The sequence below is a fragment of the Physella acuta genome, unplaced genomic scaffold, assembly GCF_028476545.2.
Source record: "Physella acuta isolate Inbredline_101_S28 unplaced genomic scaffold, ASM2847654v3 ptg000620l, whole genome shotgun sequence".
In the NCBI taxonomy this organism is placed as follows: Eukaryota; Metazoa; Mollusca; class Gastropoda; family Physidae; genus Physella; species Physella acuta.
Genome location: NW_026732139.1, coordinates 81,715 through 104,835, shown reverse-complemented (window position 1 = coordinate 104,835; position 23,121 = coordinate 81,715). Strand labels below are relative to the sequence as shown.

General features: G+C 36.2%; 2 protein-coding genes across 2 annotated transcripts; one reads left to right on the top strand and one right to left on the bottom strand.

The window, feature by feature from the left end:
- The first annotated feature begins 377 nt into the window (after positions 1-377).
- LOC131948011 (tyrosine kinase receptor Cad96Ca-like) lies at positions 378-14,801 on the top strand. Its single transcript, XM_059309457.1, has 6 exons — positions 378-463; positions 10,072-10,357; positions 11,347-11,469; positions 12,777-12,888; positions 13,981-14,077; positions 14,624-14,801. Exons 1-6 carry the CDS (start codon positions 378-380, stop codon positions 14,799-14,801), a joined length of 882 nt encoding a protein of 293 aa, XP_059165440.1.
- A 681-nt stretch (positions 14,802-15,482) lies between these two features.
- LOC131948010 (uncharacterized) lies at positions 15,483-21,794 on the bottom strand. Its single transcript, XM_059309456.1, has 3 exons — positions 21,744-21,794; positions 19,305-19,977; positions 15,483-15,656 (listed from the first exon to the last, which is right to left on the bottom strand). The coding sequence occupies exons 1-3, from the start codon at positions 21,776-21,778 to the stop codon at positions 15,483-15,485; spliced, it is 882 nt and encodes a 293-aa protein (XP_059165439.1). The 5' UTR covers positions 21,779-21,794.
- Between the last annotated feature and the right edge of the window lie 1,327 nt (positions 21,795-23,121).

Below are 23,121 nucleotides of genomic sequence, written 5' to 3'. Positions count from 1 at the left end.
GTTGACATGTATATTTCATTATGAAGAAGAAGATTTCAGAAGTAACTATGCTAATACTAATGTCAGAGATGTAGCGCCCCACCTCCCCCCAAAGCAAATAGCTGATTTTTTTTACAAGTGGTGGGAGGAGAAAATAGGATGAGTGCAGTGAAAGCAGCAATTTTCACAAACACTGCATTTCAAGGTTTTTTAAAAATTTCAAGGACATTTTACAACTGTTAAAAAACAACTATAGATAGATCGTGTAAAAAAAATTATAGCAGGCCTACATATTTTGTTTGAAGGCCCAAAACCAGACACGTTTTTTCAAAATTTTGCTTAACAGTAAAGTGACTTTCTTTGAATTTGGTTTTTAAAAAATGATTATCACGTGAAAAATGGCAGATTTTAAGCGTATTTTTATGCTACCTGAAGATGACAAGGCTATTTTTGCCAGAAAAAAATTTATCAAACATAAACATGGGTAAAGTTTTAAGTTGCTTAAAAACTTAAAATATCTATCTGTAAGGTTCCAAACTTGCACTGTTAGGTAGGGTATTATTAGATTGATCTGTTTCTGAATTAAAACTGTAAATATTCTGTACTCATTTTGAGAAAAAAAATCACCCACATGTCACGTAAACAATATTTTTTTGTGAGGGACGTAATTGCTATCCTCTGTCACTGCTTAAGTAAGTTTTCTTTTTACTAGACACTTTCTTTTTTTACCTATTTTGCTAGCGTAATTAGGCTAATTAAGTCTCATTATGGATCTTTCACCGGGCTTTTTGATTATACTATGACTCTAAAAGCCCCTAAACCACAATGATCTATTATTTTGTTTTTTAATTTGTGTTAATCCTTGAAATTATTGCGAGTTGGCCTTTGTGTGCTTATTTATGCCTAATTATTTGTTGTTTTCAAATGTGTTATAAGGGGTTGGCGTGGTAGAGTCAGTAAAGCCCATGGTTGCTAAACCGAAAAGTCTCGAGTTCGAACCCTCAGGCAGATAAGGCTCGTTAGCTGGGGACAGCCACCCTTCTAGGAGAGACAACTCCAAAATTAAACAACTGCTGCCTTGTACTTTGTTCTTGGTTGGACAAAGGCTATGGAAGCAAATCCAAAAAGAAAAGCAGGCTGAAATCGGAGTCAATGGCCTCAATGGCGCATAACCAGTTGACACGTAACGCTTAATTGTGTTGGAGGCGTGGTCGAGTCGGCAAAAAGTTCATGGTTGATAAATTCGAACAAAGTCTCGAGTTCAAACCCACTGGCAGATAAATCTCGATCCCCTTCAACACTAATAATTAAGAACAAATGTAATAGATTGAAATAATTGTGAGGTCAAGGGAACTCACTCTTCTGTATTAGTTATATTTATAATATTGTTATCTTGAGTGATGTCCCTTGTGTACTTCCTTCCGTCCTCTCTGTGTATTACCATCGTGATGTAGTTAGACCCAATAAATGTGTTATATACAACCACAGGCTTCTGTCGTCAATCTATTATAACTGGCGACGAAGGATAAACATCTACTAGAAAGAGCACCTACTTACGCAAAAAAGAGGTTTGCTAGAGCTTATTAGCTAATTATTTCTAGAATTATGGCGCTGTATGGCCAAATAAAAGAATTTGATGCGAATGATGAAATCATTCAAGATTACCTAGAGAGGTTAAGCTTTTACCTAGAAGCTAACGACGTGACGATAGAAGCCAAAAAGAGAGCTGTTTTGTTAACAGTCATAGGGCCTCAACAATTTAGGCTACTAAAAGACTTATGCGCACCAGCTAGTCTAACTACCAAGAGCTTTAACGAGCTGAGCAAATTGCTAACAGACCACCATGCGCCTACCCCATCAAAGTTTCTATGTAGAGCTAGATTTGACAGTAGGACTCGTCAACCAAACGAGTCAATATCAGAATATGTTGCTGCTTTACGTCATTTAAGTGAATTTTGTGAATTCGGAGAAACGCTGTCTGACAGACTGTGTGAAAAGTTTGTGACAGGTGTAAACAGCCCTGATATTCAAAGAAAGTTGCTGCTCGAGTCAGATCTAAAATTGGAAAAAGCAATACAACTTGCAATGTCATTCCAGCAGTCATCAGATGCGGCGAGATCTTTAGCACCTTCAGAGATCCATGCAGTAAACAGCAGGTTAGTCAATAAACATCAACCCCATCAGAGCATTTCAACTTATGCTAAACAGCCTGCTCGTTTAAATCCTAGATCTAAATCTAGTAATAATTATCAAAAATGTCATCGATGCAAAGGTCCCCATGCATCTCATCGGTGCAAGTTCAAGTCTGCAACTTGTTATAAGTGCAGTAAGCAAGGTCACATTGCCAAGGCCTGCTTTGCAAAGTCTTCGTCTGTTGCTAAATCTAGCCAGTCAAGACAGTACCGCAACCAAAGGCAGCACTATGTTAACTCTCACCAAGACTACCTAACCCAACCGATGAACCACTCTACCTGTGAAAATGCTCAAACTGATTTGCAGCCGGATTTCAACCTGTTCTCTGTGAAATCAATAAGTCATGCTCCCATCAATGTACAAGTTAATATCAACGGTAAGAGCATCAGCTTCCAACTTGACACTGGAGCATCTCTAACAGTCATAACAAAGAAAGATTTTGACGCTGTCACAGGAGGATCAGTGTCTCTACAGCCGTGTCACAAGTGTCTAACAACATACACTGGTGACAATGTTCCGGTAATAGGAGAGTGTATGGTTCATGTAAGTTATAATGGTCAAAGTGTTAAACTTCCTCTTCTTGTGGTTGAAGGAAATGGACCGCCATTACTAGGTAGGAACTGGTTAAGTGATCTTAAGTTAAATTGGGAGAGTATTTGTTCATTGAAGAATGTAAAAGAATCTAGTCTTACTTCACTAGATAAAGTTATATCTGAAAATAAATGTGTTTTTGGTAATTCAGGTTTACTAAATGATAGAACAGTGAAGTTAAGCATTAAAGATACAAATCCAAGATACTGCAAAGCTAGAGTTCCACCTTATGCAATGAGGAATAAAATTGAAAATGAGCTAAGTAGATTGGAATCTAATGGCATTATAAAGAAGGTAGACTATTCCGATTGGGCGACACCCATTGTGCCAGTGTTAAAGAAGGATGGTTCTATAAGAATTTGTGGAGACTACAAAACTACACTGAATAAGCAAATAGAGCTAAATAGGTACCCTATTCCTAACATTGAGGAAATTTCTTTGAATTTGGCAGGAGGAGACAAATTCACTGAACTAGACTTTAGTCATGCTTACACTCAACTAGAACTGCATCCAGATTCAAAAGTCTATACGACAATAAACACACATAAAGGACTCTACCAATATGAAAGACTATGTTTTGGCATATCATCTAGCCCTGGAATTTTCCAAGCTGTCATGGACAGTATTTTTAAGGATATTCCAAATGTTTGTGTGTACTTTGACAATGTGTACATAACTGGTAAGAATGACACTGAACATCTTAAAACACTTGATAAAGTATTGAAAATTGTTGGTGAAAAAGGTTTAAAGATAAACAAAGATAAATGTCAATTCATGCTGACAGAAATTAGTTTTCTTGGTTATATATTAAGCAAACAAGGCATCAGACCTCAACCTGAGAAAACAAAAGCCATTAAAGAAGCACCCAAACCTGAAAATACCCAACAACTAAGAGCTTTTTTGGGCTTGATAAATTACTATGCAAAGTTCATAGGGAATCTGTCTGGTAAACTATCACCACTGTACAAGCTGCTACAGAAAAATGCAACTTGGCACTGGGGTAAACAACAAGATACTGCTTTTAATACAGCAAAAGAGGCTTTGTCTGCTGACACCTTACTAACTCACTATGACCCAGGGAAAAGACTTGTATTGACATGTGATGCTTCACCAGATGGTGTAGGAGCAGTCTTGTCCCACATGGATGAGAAGGGTGACAGACCCATTGCTTCTGCCAGTAGATCTTTGAACCAGGCTGAGAAAAATTATTCTCAGTTAGATAGGGAAGGCTTAGGCATCATTTTTGGTGTTAAGAAATTTCATAAGTTTCTGTTTGGTAGGAAGTTCACCATCTTTACAGATCATAAACCATTGCTAGGTTTATTTGGAGAAAACAAAACCCTACCTGAGCATGCCTCACCAAGAATTCAAAGATGGGCTATCACACTAACTGCATACAATTATGAATTGAGATACAAACCTGGATCTGAGAATAGTGCAGATAGTCTTAGTAGATTACCTTTAAAAAACCAAAGCCTGAGCTATGTACCAGAAGATGTATTTGTTCTCTTCACTATCATGGATAACTCCAATATAAATGTGAATGATATTAAGAGAGAAACACAAAAAGATGAGTGCTTAATAAAAGTATATGAGTACTGTAAGAATGTGTATCTAAGAAATTATGGGAGAAAGGAAAAATGGATACCAGGTCAAATTGTTCAATGTACAGGACCTGTGTATTATAAAGTAAAAACAAATGATGGACTTATTGTCCGTAGACATGCAGACCAGTTAAAAATAACTTGTGCAGATAATAAGTGTAAATCTATAAATCCCACCAAGTCTGATCAGTTCACACCAACTCAGTTTGTTCCACAACCAAGTTCTGTTGATATGAGTGAACCAAGTTGTCTGGAGTCAGAAAATGTAAATTCTGGAGTTAATGATTTAAATCCTAGACCTCCTGAGATAGAGAATCCAGATGGTCAGAATCTTGAGTCACCAAATCAGAAGCCACTGAGAAGGTCAAGCAGGACAATCAAAGTCCCAAATAAGTTAGACCTATGATTCTAAAGGTCAAAAGGACTTTGACATTATTGTTTTGTATTTTGATTATGTTGTAGCATATTGTGCATTGTTTGTAAGGATGTAATCTACCATAGTGTTCATGTTACAATATAATTGGTGATTTTGGGATACTATCAATTGTTCTATTGAGAGATGTGTTATTGTGTTCTAAGGGTAAAGGGATGTAATAGATTGAAATAATTGTGAGGTCAAGGGAACTCACTCTTCTGTATTAGTTATATTTATAATATTGTTATCTTGAGTGATGTCCCTTGTGTACTTCCTTCCGTCCTCTCTGTGTATTACCATCGTGATGTAGTTAGACCCAATAAATGTGTTATATACAACCACAGGCTTCTGTCGTCAATCTATTATAACAAAGAAGAAGAAGAAAAATGTGTTATAGCTTAAGGACAATGGCGGGTGTACTTTTCGTCATAAATCCACTAAATCATCGATTTCCCACTTTTACTTGATCTATACAGAATAACCATCGTTGAATCTAAAAATGGCATTGTTATGACCCTAAAAACAGTATTTATTTATGAAAAACCGGGTTCAATGTAGTGTGTACAGGGTCTTTTGTTTAATTTTTTGGTAAAAATAGCAATTTTTCGACCTAGAAAAGTACTATTAGGCTTCGCGGAAACCTAATGTGTTTCATATCAATGGAAAGGCTGTGACATCCTTTCTTTATTTGTTCTAAAATTAAATGACCAATCAAAATACCTATTTTAATGTGATTATTTTTCTACGTCATAAAGTTGTTTATTTTACTCAGTCGGGTTTTTCCGGTATGCAAATTTTTGACCTCAATTTTTTCATTGGCATACAACTGCGGAAGCTAGTTAGCGATTGGTCATTTCGCTTCGGAAATAAACATTCCCTTAGTTTCAGCACGTTGCTAAGTTTGATCTAGTTTTGTTTCTCTAAGCTTCTATGAAATACTTACATTATTTTAACATATAATTATTGCAATTAAATATACTATTAACAGTTTAGACTAGTTTGTGTGAATTATCATAAGCAGAGAGACGATTTAATTTGTTTCTCTTTCGATAATGGGTAGAACAAAACACTCGCTAAAAATAGATACACACATCTAACTAATTTACTAAAGCTAGAGCACGTCCGAATGCAACTGATAGCAGCTACCTCTACTCAATCTAGCACTATTCAGACAAGCACTGGTGCAGATGTAATATGCACATTTACTAAGAAACTGCGGCAATGTAAGACACAGTTTTTACAGACAGAAGAAAGCACTGTTACATCTAGTACTGGTAGTGCTAATTGTAAACCACAGCCATGCAGAATTATTGTCGAATGTGATTTGCTTCTTGATGTTATCAATATATTTCCTCGCCCACTGTGATGTAGTGGCTACTATTGATGAAAAAAGTGTAAAGGGTTTGCTTCAAGCATGGTGTGGCAGTAATAAAAATGTTGTAAACCGTAAGTATACAACTGCAAAAGAATCCAGAACAAGGCCTTTCACAATAAACAAAGACATCGTCTTATCATAATTGGCTTTAGACATGAGACCATGCAAAATATACTGCTGTTTCTGCGATAGCATAATTCAATTTTGGGCCCAGGCATGCTATGGCATTGCAGTCAAAAGAAGGAAACCATAGTCGAAGACCCAGCTTTACTACAGCTTTAGGTAAAACAAACAGCGCCAGAAAAAAAAAGAAAACTAGCAGCTAAAAAAGCTCAGAAGGAATATATTCAGCAGCACCATACTTCAGGCTATAAATGTGGTCGATTTTAGTGACATACAGCGATAAATTTTAATTTTTTGCAACTTTTTGTTAGTTTTTTGCGTTTTTCTCAGTTTGGTGTTTATTTGTACAATTGTTGAAATAACTTTGTTAATAATTATAAGAACTGAACTAAATTTGCTCCAGTTACTCTTTATATATATTCAAATAAAACTGATAGAACACTTTTGGATATTTGGTAAAAAAAAAAAAAATTTTGTTGAAATAGTGAAAAAATTGGACGAAATAATGTAATTTTTTACAGTGATGTTTGAAAAAAAAGTTAAAAAAAACTATTTTCTTTTTTGAAAATGTAATCTATCAGAAGTCTTAAACACATGTGTCTGCAGACTATATTAAGTTTTCATGAAATTTGTACAAACCATTTTTGAGTTATTTCCATTTAAAAATTGTCAATAAAATCCAATATGGCCACCGTCACCATGGCAACGGAAGATTTAAAAAAATATTTTTATGCTTAACTCTTTGAGTTATAACTATTAGCCAAGTATTACATCTTTAGACTCGGAAAAAAGGAAGTTGGTACTCATCACCCGCCCATGCCCTTAATTAATTTTTGTTAATTCTTATTGATTTCATAGATTTTAATTAGTTTAAGTTTAATATAATATTATTCTCACTGTTCTTTGTTGATATTCTTTTATTAGGCTAAATAATGTTTATATTATTAAGATTTAAGAGGTCTGAAAAATTAAATGATTTTAGTGTTGGGTCTAGGCTTACATTACTAATTAGAATTATTAATTAGAACTTGGGCTAACAAAGTACTTGGACTAGATTTGGAACACGCTCATACTGTGCTTTGAGTTTTCTCTCACCAGTTTACAAAAGAACACAGGTGGGCTGCAATGTTTGTAATTTGCCTATATCTTTCGGTCACAGGCGATCATTTTAATGTGATAGGCCTCTTAATTTTATAGGTTTGATGAATTGTATTTGATAGGTTAACTTTTCTAGTTGACAAAACTACTTGAGTGAGCATCTGTCTGTCACTACGCAAGCGAGATGCCTGTCATGGGCACTGCCAGTGATGCTGTTTAGAATGCGTTTCTCGATAACTTGATCAATTTTAATGTGATTACAGTTAAAAAAAATAGATACAAATCTTAACAATATTTTAAACTCAGCATGGACAAAGCTTTGTGAATAACACACAGGTTTCAAGTCCAGTAAGGGAGGAGGGATAGATTCATTTTACAATGACATAGCTATCATTTATAAATTGCCCTGATTAAACATTACTAAAACACACTAATTAAGCCTAATCTAAACTGAAATAAACATGCATATGAATATCTTTTAAAAGTTTAGATCTAGATCTATATTAAATATTCTTAAACATTTAAAACGTGATTATTTTTGGATCATTCATTAGCCTATATTAAAAAAATAGTAAATATGTTACATGACAAAACCAAGTTACGAGCATCCTTTCAATTATGTTTTATTGACACATACCGACACTCCACCCTCCCCTCACTTGATCCTTACTAACTTCCAAGGTCCCTCTCCTGTCAATTTTGTGGACCAGATCTAAGAATGATTGTCACGGAAAAAGCTGCTGTTCTTTGATAACAGAGAAGCAGAGGATTCATTTTATGTAATTTATGACCCACTTGGTCCAATAGGGAGAGGATGAGACAGGATTTAATCCCACTGCTCTTTCCCTAAAATTTCTGATCTCCATAAAACCATTTTGTGAACTTTTTTTTTCCAAATAGACATAACTTGGGAAACTTCACTTTGTAATAAACCAAATGAGTTTTTCAAGCCCATTCTTTGTTCCTGTATTAGAGCATTGGTTGTTGTACATTTTAACACTATTTTTATAGCTATGGCTAGAATAGTTTTATTTTGGTGAATTTTTTTTGCACAGTGATTATTGGTGCCAAAACAAAATGGCCGACATTTGTCCCATTTTACCATGCTATAAAGTTTTTATCATTATCAGAGTAAAACTTGACTGATCATTACCATAATGGTTTTATTTGTTAGATAATAACTAAATCTACATGAATACATTAATTTTGTCCACTAGCTTGCCTGTTCAGAAAAGTTATAACAGATACTGTTATGTGGCTCTTGATACCCTATGTGCAAGTTTCTCATTGATTAGACCACTGAATAAGACACTGGTTTAGGACCACGCCTCCAATACAATTAAGCGTTACGTGTCAACTGGTTATGCGCCATTGAGGCCATTGACTCCAATTTCAGCCTGCTTTTCTTTTTGGATTTGCTTCCATAGCCTTTGTCCAACCAAGAACAAACTACAAGGCAGCAGTTGTTTAATTTTGGAGTTGTCTCTCCTAGAAGAGTGGCTGTCCCCAGCTAACGAGCCTCATCTGCCCGGGGGTTCGAACTAGACCATTTGTACATGTTTTTTGGGGTTAGGATGAATAGGATGGTCTATCTATAGAACGTGCACTTGCAATCGCGGATTTTTCGAGTTCGCTATTCGGCACCCTGGACCGAACTGCCGCTCATAACGAACCAGGTGCATCTGAGAAGTAGGCAAAAGACTGGCAAAACCCACGGACCATGCGGGTTACAATACAAGATACGAGATTCTTCAACGTTTTTCCAGACTGCCTAGCTTAAGAATGATGCAGGAGTAGGCGATGGCCGTGCTAGAAATAGATAATTTGTCGTGAAAGCGAGATGGCTAGTTGAAGATACTTTTTTTCTAAAATGGTGAAATAGCTTATTTATTTTTTAATTTAATTTTTTTTTGTAAAAATTGCCCTGAGCTTTAACCGTCTTAAGATATTTGAATTGATACTATGAAAAACAATAACTTTTTTTCTTGATAAAAAAAATATGCTGCGTTCCCTTCAAAATACAAGTCAAATGAATTGTTCTTATGTTATTACTTTTTAAATAAACCGAGAGTGATCTCCCCTAAACTTTCTCGAATATTCTTATATAAAAAACAAGGGATGGGAACTCGGGATATAGACATGAATTTTAATCCATTTTAAAAATTAAAACTTTTTAAAAATAGAATAAAATCTCGTAGAAAAAAGAATTGCACACAAGTGAACGCCAAATAAAATGTGCTTAATATGCGGAATATTATTAGTACTTTATAAATTTACATTAATTTTTGAGAAATCGGAGATATCGCAAATTAGTACTTCCGGTCATCGGAAATTACTCAAGATTTGACAGAAGGTAGAGAATTAGATCTTTTACTTACATGTTTAATTTCATTTATCTATCTAAAATAGTACTCAAGTTATAGGCTTTTGAAAAATTCAAAGTAAAAAAAGTACCACTTCCGGTTATCGGAAATCGCTCAAAAGTTGATACGGATCTACGATTTTGATAACATACTTATATATGAAATTTCATCAATCTAGCTGTAACGGTTCTCAAGTTATCGTGTTTACAGACACACAGACACACATACACACGAACAAGATTGCAAAATTATGTTTTTCCGTATCAGTGAGGTGTAAAATGTCGAGATTTTTGCACGATTACAAGCCAATCTTTTATTTAATTAATTCAGCTGCCCTACGCCGTCGCCGGTAAAACAACAGCGGAAACAGTCCTACGTCACTTCAGACAGGAAACCGGTCTACGTCACATCCGACACGATTTCTCTGAGCAGCCGATCGAGGCAGACGGCGCGGCGAGGCAGCATGTCCAGCCAGTGCAGCAGTGTGGCCACGGAGAGCTGCTTTAGTCGCATCACCAGCATAGACGAGGTGGAGGAGGAGCGGATCTTGTCCAGCGATCTCTTCGCTTTCTGCCTACAGGTGGCGCGGGGTATGGGGCATCTGGCTGAGAACAAGGTGATAACAGGTGGGGACAGGTACAGATGGTGGTGGTTGGGACAGGTGGTGGTGGGGACAGGTACAGGTGGTGGAGGGGCTAGGGGTGGGTGGTAAATACAGGTGGCGCGGGGTATGGGGCATCTGGCTGAGAACAAGGTGATAACAGGTGGGGACAGGTACAGGTGGTGGTGGTGGGGATAGGTACAGGTGGTGGTGACAGGTACAGGTGGTGGTGGGGCTAGGGGTGGGTTGGTAGATACAAGTGGGGCGGGGTATGGGGCATCTGGCTGAGAACAAGGTGAGAACAGGTGGGGACAGGTACAGGTGGTGGTGGGGACAGGTACAGGTGGTGGTGGGGCTAGGGGTGGGTTGGTATATACAAGTGGGGCGGGGTATGGGGCATCTGGCTGAGAACAAGGTGATAACAGGTGGGGACAGGTACAGGTGGGGACAGGTGGTGGTGGGGACAGGTACAGGTGGTGGTGGGGCTAGGGGTGGGTTGGTAGATACAAGATGGGGCGGGATATGGGGCATCTGGCTGAGAACAAGGTGAGAACAGGTGGGGACAAGTGGTGGTGGTGGGGACAGGTACAGGTGGTGGTGGTGGGGACAGGTGGTGGTGGGGACAGGTGGGGAGATAGGTACAGTTGGGGATAGGGGTGGGGACAGATGAGGCAAGGGGTGCGATGGTACATGGGGACAGGTGGGGGCTGGCGGTTGTGTGGTTCGTAGGGGTATAGGAGCATTCAGCGTAGACCATTTAATAGGGCATCTAGGCTAGACATTAAAACGATAATACGTAGGGATCGAAAAGGACATTGATGGAATTTATTCAAGACGCAAAAGGACAATTAGTTGTGAAAAAAATGGAAATTTTATTTAGACAGTAAAAGGACAATTATTTGCGTCTAAGAAACCAAATCAAGACAACAAAAGGACAAATATTTTTGAGAAAAACTGTTTATAAAAATGGGAAATAACTCCAGTTGACTTTGTTCTTTGACCAGATTGTCCACAGAGATCTGGCAGCTCGCAATGTGTTGGTCACTGACAGGGGCGTGTGCAAGATCACAGACTTCGGGCTGGCTCGATGTCTGGGGGACACTGACCACTACGACAAATCGTCGAAGGTTCGTGAATTGGTTAAATTATGGTTAAATGGTCAAAGGTTCGTGAATTGGTTAAATTATGGTTAAATAGTCAAAGGTTCGTGAGTTGGTTAAATTATGGTTAAATAGTCAAAGGTTCGTGAGTTGGTTAAATTATGGTTAAATAGTTGGCTCGATGTCTGGGGGACACTGACCACTACGACAGATCGTCGAAGGTTCGTGAATTGGCTAAATTATGGTTAAATAGTCAAAGGTTCGTGAGTTGGTTAAATTATGGTTAAATAGTTGGCTCAATGTCTGGGGGACACTGACCACTACGACAGATCGTCGAAGGTTCGTGAATTGGTTAAATTATGGTTAAATAGTCAAAGGTTCGTGAGTTGGTTAAATTATGGTTAAATAGTTGGCTCGATGTCTGGGGGACACTGACCACTACGACAAATCGTCGAAGGTTCGTGAATTGGTTAAATTATGGTTAAATGGTCAAAGGTTCGTGAATTGGTTAAATTATGGTTCAATCGTCGAAGGCTCGTAAACTCCATTGGTTAAATTATGGTTAGATCGTCAAAGGTTCGTGAACTGCAATGGTTTAAGGTAAATTATGTTTTCAGTTATTCGTCGAAGGTTCACTAACTTCATTAGTTTGATTATTGTTTGATCGTCGGTTTTTTAACTTGTTTTACTTATAGTCGCGGAAGAAACTCCAAACTTGCTCTAGTTCAGTTGCCACATAATTTGGCCAGAAAATAATTGTTTTATCTGTAGAAAACAAGCATATGTCAATTTGGTGGCTTTAGCAATTGGTTAGAATATTTAAACTAAATATTATGTTTCAATGCATCATATTGTGAGTTTGTGTGGGACGACGTGGTCGAATGGTAGAGCGTTGGAGGCCAGCCCCAAAGTCTCGAGTTCGGTCCTGGTTTTGATTAATCCACCAAGCTCTGATGGGTACCAGACAATACGTTGGGCATAGTGCTGACCACGCCATCCCTTCATATGCCGAAGTCAAGAAACATGAACCCTAGTTCATCTACACAATGGATCGCTACGTCTAAAGAAAGTATTTTTTACTTTCTTTATTGCTAGCTGGTGGCAAATCCCAATGCTGATTCACCTTGCTATGGCTTACATTATTAGGACTAGGACATTGATTCCTTTGTAGAATCTTCCAACTGTGTTTTATTCGTTTCAAGCATTAATTTTCATACTTCGTTTTAGATTCGAACCCGTTACCGTTAAAGCGGCGTAGGTGAAGTAGATTATAACAGAAGTGGTAGGTGAATGATAAATCTAGTTTAAAACAAGTGTTTTTCTAAACTTGACAGGGCCCACTGCCGGTTAGATGGTTGGCACCAGAAAGTTTGATTGACAGAACACACAGCACTAAATCTGATGTCTGGGCCTACGGTATTCTTCTGTGGGAGATTGTTACGCTAGGTGAGTTCATAGGTTTACATTAGTAGGGGGGGGCGGGGTTGGGGGGGGAGGTTTTATGTAGTGAAGGGGGTGAGTGTTGTTGTTACTTGGTACCCTATCCCGAAGTCCTTGTTCAGTTCTCGTGCTGTGAGTTGTAATACTCCGGTTTGTACCAGTTTATGAAAGGGTATGTAAGGTGTATGAAAACGTGTGTGATGGCCTCAGTTTTGTCCAGGTCTCCAAGGTTAGTACAGGTTAGGTTTATACTAGTTTTTAGCCACTGTATCTTAGTTTACTAGCTTGTGTATTTTCTGTTTAAACTAGACTGTGTTAGGTGTAGATAGTGTATATAAATTCTTTTAGTTTCAACGAGCCTTTGTTTCAGTCTTGTTTTATAACCCGTTTGTGGTTGTTTGTCTTATGTGTTGCGCTACGCATCGGATCTCCCGAATGGCATGTCCGTGTGTTCACAACAGTGTACTTTACGGTGTTGGAGGGGGGGGGGGGAACTATCTTTGGGTGAGTCTATTGTTTTACTTTAGTTTGGTAGTAGGGGGCTACTGTATGGGTTTGGAGGGGGGGGGGTGTAGATTGTAAATCTCGGCAAATTCATTAAGCAGGCGCATGTAACCTTCACCTTGAATGTCTTGCAACCAACAGTCTGATTGCAAACTATACACTTTTGTGTTGATAGATGGGGTCGGAGCGAACTTTCTAGATAGCAAACAAATACAACAAAATAGCATTAGCTTCCTACAACATTGTGTCATGAAGAATGGCTTCACAAAATGTGTACATTAATACTATTATGTTAATACACGGGATACCGTGATGGGTCTGAATAGATCCGCCTTCAAGATAAAATAAACAGTACCTGTGATGTAAAAGATACTGGGTGAACCTGGCAATAGGGCTGGTAAGTAGGTCACCAACCAGTTATATGGCTCATGCAGGTTTTATTGAGCCGTAGAACTGGTTGGTGACCTACTTACCAGCCCTATTTTGTTCCAAATGTCCACTCTATATTTTATTTTCTTGTACCACACCCACCCCACGCACCCCAGACCAAGTTGACAAAATATCGATCTAAAGAGTTTGATTGATTGATTTCAGGTGCCAGTCCTTACCCCGGGTTGTCTGCCCATGACGCCTTCAAGTTTGTTAGCGCTGGCAAGAAAATGGAGAAACCTCAGCACTGCAGTTCTGACATGTACATAACTTTAATCCTAACCACACAATCGACAACACACACATCCACTTTGACAACTAAAAACCCACTCAGCTAGAGAAATTTTGACAATTCCACATCAATTACGACAGCAACAAAAGAGTTCCACACAACCCCCACCCTCTACATAACTCACCCCAATGTATAATCCCACCCACTCACAACCCCACACAACTCAACTCCAACAATCCCACACAAAATCCCACCCCACACAATTCCATCAAAACAAACCTACCCCCACAATCCCACACAACTCACCCCCATACATAATCCCAACCATTCACAACCCCACACAACTCAACTCCCACCCCCACACAACTCAACTCCCACAATAAATCCCACCCCCACACAATCTCCCACCCCCACACAAACTCCTACCCCCACACAATCCTACAACTCAACTCCAACAATCCCACACAATCTCCCACCCCCACACAATCCTACAACTCACCTCCCACAATCCCACACAAAACGCCACCCCAACTCCCCCATAACCAACCAACTAACCCTAACCCTCCCTGTCCACAGATACGAGCTCATGTGCAGCTGCTGGTCCTTCCTCCCAGAGAACCGTTCAACGTTTGATGCCCTGTATCGCAGGTTCGAGACTCTGCTGGAAAAAGAAAAAGATTACATCAATCTGGAACTATTCCAGAGCGAACAGTACGCTTGTCTGGATGCGGACATATTGGATGAGAAGTTATAGGACATAAAGCTGGTTGGATGAGAAGATATAGGACATAAACCTGGTTGTATGAGAAGATATAGGACATAAATGAGAACATATAGGGCATAAAGCTGGTTGGATTAGAAGATATAGGACATAAAGCTGGTTGGATGAGAAGATATAGGACATAAAGCTGGTTGTATGAGAAGATATGACATAAATGAGAAGATATAGGGCATAAAGCTGGTTGGATTAGAAGATATAGGACATAAAGCTGGTTGTATGAGAAGATATAGGACATAAATGAGAAGATATAGGGCATAAAGCTGGTTGGATTAGAAGATATAGGACATAAAGCTGGTTGTATGAGAAGATATAGGACATAAATGAGAAGATATAGGGCATAAAGCTGGTTGGATTAGAAGATATAGGACATAAAGCTGGTTGTATGAGAAGATATGACATAAATGAGAAGATATAGGGCATAAAGCTGGTTGGATTTGAAGATATATGACATAAAGCTGGTTGGATTAGAAGATATAGGACATAAATGAGAAGTTATAGGACATAAAGCTGGTTGATTGAGAAGTTATAAGACATAAAGCTGGTTGATTGAAAAGTTATAGGATATAATTTATAAAGCTGGTTGGATGAGAAGTTATAGGATATAAAGCTGGTTGATTGAGAAGTTATAGGATATAAAGCTGGTTGATTGAGAAGTTATAGGACATAAAGCTGGTTGGATGAAAAGATATCGGACATAAAGCTGGTTGATTGAGAAGTTATAGGATATAAAGCTGTTTGGATGAGAATTTGTAGGACATAAAGCTGGTTGGATGAGAAGTTATAGGATATAAAGCTGGTTGCTTGAGAAGAAATAGGATATAAAGTTGGCTGGATGAGAAGAAATAAGATATAATGCTGGCTGAGTGCAGACATAATAGATAAGTTATAGTAGAATGACTGGGTTATATTAACTGACAGTTGAAGTCACCTAAGAGATCCCGGATGTTACATAACTTACTTGGATTTTGCAGCTAACTTTTTTTTTAAAACCCGAGAAAGTCGATTTAAAAACGAATCAAATCATTCTTCGCAGTGATCTCGTGCAAAATGTTTTTGTTTACACAAGTATTAGACATGCTGACAAGTATAGGGCTGGTAAGTAGGTCAATAAATAGTTCTATGGCTCATGCAGGTTTTATTGAGTTGTAGAACTGGTTGGTGACCTACTTACCAGCCCTATAGTAAGGATCGTCCAGACGTGTATGTTTCATTACATACCTACAAGACATTTGAAACCTACCCCATACTCCACAGGACGTTACAGAACAAATATGTTCATAAACCCCCCCCCCCCCCCCAGCCTCATCACGAACAAAATGTAAACTCAGTGCTTTGCAATTTATGTGACCATATAAATGAATTACAAGAATCCCATTTTTTAGGAAATATTTTATTAAAATAAGACTGTTTTGTAATAATATTCATTATACAACTGTCTGTTGATTTAAGCAAAAGAAACAATAACCTAAATTAATAATTGTAATGCATTCAATGATAAAAATAGATAATAATAAATGCAATCTTTTGTAGTTTAGATATTAACGTCAATAAAACATTAAAATTTAATAACTATGAATATAAACACACCTAACTTTATATACAAACATTGTATTCAATAAAAACATTGCAACCATCCATTGTTTGCAGTTGTGTTGTCATGTTATAGTGATGCCTTGTATTCTATAGAACTGTTTTCATCGTTACTATGGACTTATAGTAACTACTTTTACAAATGCTGCCGAGTGTATGGCTTGTAAGACATGTTCTCTCTCACTGTTATTTGATATCTCGCTAGCCAGGGAGAGGTGTGAATTTTCGAACTGAATTTTCTCTTGTGATCATGGTTACCATTATTAACAAACAAAAAAAAAATGGGGTAATTTGTTTCTAGGTCTCGCCTCAAGATTTTAAAATACCAAGAGTGCATAAAAGAAAAAAGAATTGCGCAGCAAGTGAACGGAAAAAAATATTTAAATAATAGTGCGGAAAACTAGTACTTCATTAATTCATATGCGTTTTTTTAGAAATCGGAAATAGCGTAAAGTTTTACTTCCGGTCAATGAAAATTACTCAAAATTTGAAAGAAAGCAGAGAATTAGATCTTTTACGTTTAAGTGAAATTTCGTTTCTCTATGTGAAACAGTACTCAAGTTATGTTTGCGTTTTTGTTTGTGGTTAGGGTTAATTAAAAAGGTAATATATATATTAAATCCGGGCTATGCCGGGTATATGCTGAACACAACACACAAGTCATAGGGGGGGCGGTAGATGCATGGAAAAAATTCTGGTGCCTGGCCGGCTAGTTTATAATTATTTATATATATATATAAATATAAATATATATGTTAGAGGGATTTAGTTGTTCGAGAAAGAGGGATCATCTGCGATCGCACTTCTGACACCAAAATGTAAGGGGAGGGTTGTTTTTGTTAACCGATTAAAAGAGAGACATGGTAAGATGGTATTGACCATTATTCTCTCAAATCCGTGCACCTTTGCGTGGTGACAAAGGAGTCTAATAGACCTGAGCAAACCTATTTAACATCTAAACAAATACAACATTAATTTTACACTAAAAATAAAACTTGGCAAACACCCAGTTAATGCATTTATTTTGTCTTGAGCACTTATATCGGGAGCCAATATGTCGGGAGCCGCTTTATTTTAGAAACATTTATGGCCATCATCACATTCATCTGGCTTATCTCCAGTATGAACTTTTCTATGTTTCCTTAAATGAGAATTCAGAGAAAACTTTTTATGACAAACATCACATTCAAATAGTTTATCTTCTGAATGAACTCTTTTGTGTTTATATAAACTAGAACTCTGAGAAAACTTTTTATGACAAACATCACATTCAAATGGTTTATCTTCTGAATGAACTCCTTTGTGTCTATATAAACTAGAACTCTGAGAAAACTTTTTATGACAAACATCACATTCAAATTGTTTATCTTCTGAATGAACTTGTTTGTGTGCATATAAATTAGCACTATGTGAAAACTTTTTATGACAAACATCACATTCATATGGTTTATCTTCTAAATGAACTTTTTTGTGTGTATTTAAACTAGAACTCTGAGAAAACTTTTTATGACAAACATCACATTCAAATGGTTTATCTCCTGAATGAACTCTTTTGTGTGTATATAATTTAGAACTATATGAAAACTTTTTATGACAAACATCACATTCAAATGGTTTATCTTCTGAATGAACTTTTTTGTGTGTATTTAAATTAGCACTATGTGAAAACTTTTTATGACAAACATCACATTCAAATGGTTTATCTTCTGAATGAACTCTTTTGTGTCTATATAAACTAGAACTCCGAGAAAACTTTTTATGACAAACATCACATTCAAATGGTTCATCTTCTGAATGAACTTGTTTGTGTGCATATAAATTAGCACCATGTGAAAACTTTTTATGACAAACATCACATTCATATGGCTTATCTCCTGAATGAACTCTTTTGTGTTTATATAAACTAGAACTATATGAAAACCTTTTGTGACAAACATCACATTCAAATGGTTTATCTCCTGAATGAACTTGTTTGTGTCTATATAAATTAGCACTATGTGAAAACTTTTTATGACAAACATCACATTCATATGGCTTATCTCCTGAATGAACTTTTTTATGTTCATATAAATTAGCACTATATGAAAACTTTTTATGACAAACATCACATTCATAGTGTTTATCTTCTGAATGAACTCTTTTGTGTTTATATAAACTAGAACTATATGAAAACCTTTTGTGACAAACATCACATTCAAATGGTTTATCTCCTGCATGAACAGTTTTGTGTCTATATAAATTAGAACTCTTAGAAAACTTTTTATGACAAACATCACATTCATATGGCTTATCTCCTGAATGAACTTTTTTATGTTCATATAAATTAGCACTATATGAAAACTTTTTATGACAAACATCACATTCATAGTGTTTATCTTCTGAATGAACGCTTTTGTGTTTATATAAAATAGAACTCTGAGAAAACTTTTCATGACAAACATCACATTCAAATGGTTTATCTCCTGAATGAACTCTTTTGTGTTTATATAAACTAGAACTATATGAAAACCTTTTGTGACAAACATCACATTCAAATGGTTTATCTCCTGAATGAACTGTTTTGTGTCTATATAAATTAGAACTCTTAGAAAACTTTTTATGACAAACATCACATTCATATGGCTTATCTCCTGAATGAACTTTTTTATGTTCATTTAACCTAGAACTATATGAAAACCTTTTATGACAAACATCACATTCAAATGGTTTATCTCCTGAATGAACTCTTTTGTGTCTATATAAATAATAACTCTTAGGAAACTTTTTATGACAAACATCACATTCATGAGGCTTTTCTCCTGAATGAACTTTTTTATGTTCATTTAACCTAGAACTATATGAAAACCTTGTATGGCAAGCATTACATTCAAGTGGCCTCTCCCCTACTTGAGCTTGTTTATTCAAGTTAGATCTTTGAAAAAACTGTTCATGACAATTATGAGGATCAACAGACAGATATGTTTCATCTTCAGGGAGTTTTAGCTTTTCTTCAAGTCCATTTTGTTTTTTGTCCTCAGAATCTAAAAATTTTGTCCATAAATCTGGTTTTAAATCTTTGTTGGTTGATAAAGTTTCTAATTCTGGTATTATATCTTCGCTAGTTGATAAAGTTTCTAATTCTCGTTTTAGATCTTCACTAGTTGATTTATTTTCTAATTCTGGTTTTATATCTTCAGATCTTGTACATACTGCTGATACAGCAGGTTCCATATCTTTAAAAATTAAAAATGCTGTTGTTTTATCTTGAGATGTTAGAAATGTCATATGGTGTTTTACATCATCAAAAGAGGAAAATGATGTACATTCTGACTTTGTGTCTGTAGAAGATGAAAAATCTGGCGTAACAACGGTTTTATCATCCTGTGAAGCTATAAATGTCAAGTTTGGTTTGATATCAGGGAAAGTTAAAAATGATAATTCTGTTTTTATGCCAGAAGAAGATGAAAATACTGTAGATAGAAGTGGCTTCACATCTTCAGAATTTGAAAATTCTTTAAACTCATCAGACTGTAAATCTAAATCAGCAGTTGCCTCTCCCATGCTGCTTCTTATAAATAAACTGAGGATTAGATATTTAAATGTTAAAGTGGTGATTATATAGATCTAGAAACTATAGTCAAAACAAAGTTTTTTCAATAAAACTTCTCAGAAGCATATTAAAACATCTTAGAAATGAATTTAGATAGCTTAAAGTTAACACAATCAATAAACAATTTTAAAAATAAAATAATTAATGTATTGTATATGCCTAAGAGTGGCGGATTATGGTAGAAAATAAAATCAAACTTAATTTTTTTTTTTGTTTTATACAATATTTGTACAAAATTAACATGCCATGCTTTTTAAATTGACAGAAGGTAAGTATACCATGTTACAAAAACTGCAATCATAACAATTCATATTTTCACTTTAAAAAATGAAAAGAAAAAAACAATCATCAATGAGGAAAGCGCAACGCTTTATGTTTTTAAAATATGGGCGACATGACAAATAATAAATCTGGCCAAATGATTGGCTTTGGGCGCAGCACACATCTAAACGCGCCTTGTTTTTCACAAGATTATAATCAAATGGCATTAATGGGGAGGGGGGGGGGGTATATGACTGGCATAGTGACCACACCTAAGGACATGAGAATTATTCCCTAACTGTTGTTTAATCATACATGGCGTAACATTAGAATCATAGTTTAGAAGTTTATTTGATTGTAAGATCATTTTAAAACAAGAACATACAAAGCTACTTTCACTAAAGTGTCGCTTGCGAGATAAATAAAGAAATAAGGTCAAAAGTACACCTTACTATTCTTAATTCACAGACTAAGGTAATCTATGGTTTTATGTAGGGGGCCTACATAAAATCTGCAGAGGCTAGTAATGTTAAAAAGCCAGTAGTGATCTCCCCTAAGCTTTCTCAAATATTCTTATATAACACTACGGGGGATTGGCAACTCGGGATATACAATATATAGACATGATTTTTAAATCCATGTTTAAGTACTTAAACTTTTTAAAATAGAATAGAATCTTGTAGAAAAAAGAATTGCGCACCAAGGAAACGCGAAACAAAATGTGTATAATAGTGCGGAATATTATTAGTACTTTATATATTCACATGCATTTTTGAGAAAGTGGAAATAGCCTCCATTACTACTTCTGGTCAACGGAAATTACTCTAAATTTGAAAGAAGGTGGAAAATTAGATCTTTTACTTACATATGAAATTTCATTTGGCTATCTGAAACAGAACTCAAGTTATAGGCTTTTAAAAAATTTAAAGTAGAATAAATTCCACTTCCGGTTAATCAGAAATCGCTGAAAAGTTGATACAGAACTAGAAATTTGATATAATACTTATATATGAAATTTTATCAACCTAGCTGTAACTGTACTCAAGTTATCGTGATCACAGACACACATACACTGAAAGAATTGCAAAGCCCAGTTTTTCAGACTCGATTATGCATAAAACGTCAAAAATTTGATAAATGTGGGTTTATAATTTTTGCCCGATTAAAATAAGTCTTCTATACTCCAGATGAAGGACTGAGGTGAAAAACTGTGAAAACCGTCACAATTTCATGTGATTTTTGTGCACTATCAGAATACTTTCTCTATACCCTGTGCCTGTATGTGTATACGACGTATAAGTATACGAGAAAGAAAAAAAGGGTGACGTATCAAATTTTTGTAATTAGTTGGCATTTTTAGAAGGATTCACATTTTGAAAGCTACAAAAATGTTACAAACTTTTATTGATGTGCGTGTTTTAAAACATCAGTAGTAAAACTTTTCAGTAATAAATAAAGATTAACGATGTTTTTACTTGATGCAACCAAGCTCATTTACTAAAGCAGCCATCTTGTTTAAGCTAGAGATTCAAGGGAAACCACCCTAATTTACAGTTGGCCGCTGTTTATATAGCAAATCTTGCTCGCAAACTAGGCTGTTTAAAGTTAATTTCTGGCTTCTATTGATATATTTGGACATTGATTTTGGTTTATTATTCAATTATCTATTACTATTATATTTGACACAAAACTATTAGTATTACTCGCTACCTTGGAGGTGTGGATCGTTGCTAACATCAATATGACGTCCACACCAGATGCATGACTTTCACTTTCAAAGATTTTTCACCTTAGCTCCAGTGACCTTCTTACAATTAGTTTTTAAAACGTTTACCAAGAGCAAAAATGTTGGTTTTTCACGGTATACAAACAAGCTATAGGTGGCAGGGCAAAATATGCCAGAAAAACATTTTAAAATTTGCTTTGAAGAAGGAAGGTATATTTAAAAGTTGGTTCCATTAAAAATGATAGAACTTTTAAAATATTAGCCCGGGAAGTAGAAAAATGAATTGAAGATTGAAGAATTATTAGGTTTATCAGTCTATTAAAAAATATATCCAATATATAATACAACATAATTAGTTTAAAATGTTAGTACAATCTCTAGGCCTACCCCCATGCATGTAAACCACAATACAAACAACTCTGTAGTGGCAGTGGTCACTTTTTCTACTGTTGGTAATACATAAATGTGTAGAAATATCTAAGAATTTTTTTTTAGCAGGCCTGAACTATAACAAGTGGTAGGCGTACAACACAAATGTACACTGTCGTATGCCTGCTTTTACAACATACCCAGGTATATGGCTAATTTCCACATCAAAATCTAAAACCTTATGTTGCACCATTTCACCACCAATGTCCCCCACCTTGATCTGCGCGATGACATAAAAAAAAATATTGTGGAAATTCGTAAGTAACATCGCAGGATTACAGAAACGTTTTTACTAAGAAATCACTTCAGAAGTGGGGTTGGTATGGTCGAGTCGGTAAAGCTCATGGTTGCTAAACCGATATGTCTCGAGTTTGAACACTCTGGCAGATGAGGCTCGTTAGCAGAGGACAGCCACTCTTCTAGGAGAGACTACTCCAAAATCAAACAACTTCTGCCTTGTGTTTGTTCTTGGGTGGACAAAAGCTATGGAAGCAAATCCAAAAAGAAAAGCAGGAAGAAATCTGAGTCAATGGCCTCAATGGCGCATAACCAGTTGACATGTATATTTCATTATGAAGAAGAAGATTTCAGAAGTAACTATGCTAATACTAATGTCAGAGATGTAGCGCCCCACCTCCCCCCAAAGCAAATAGCTGATTTTTTTTACAAGTGGTGGGAGGAGAAAATAGGATGAGTGC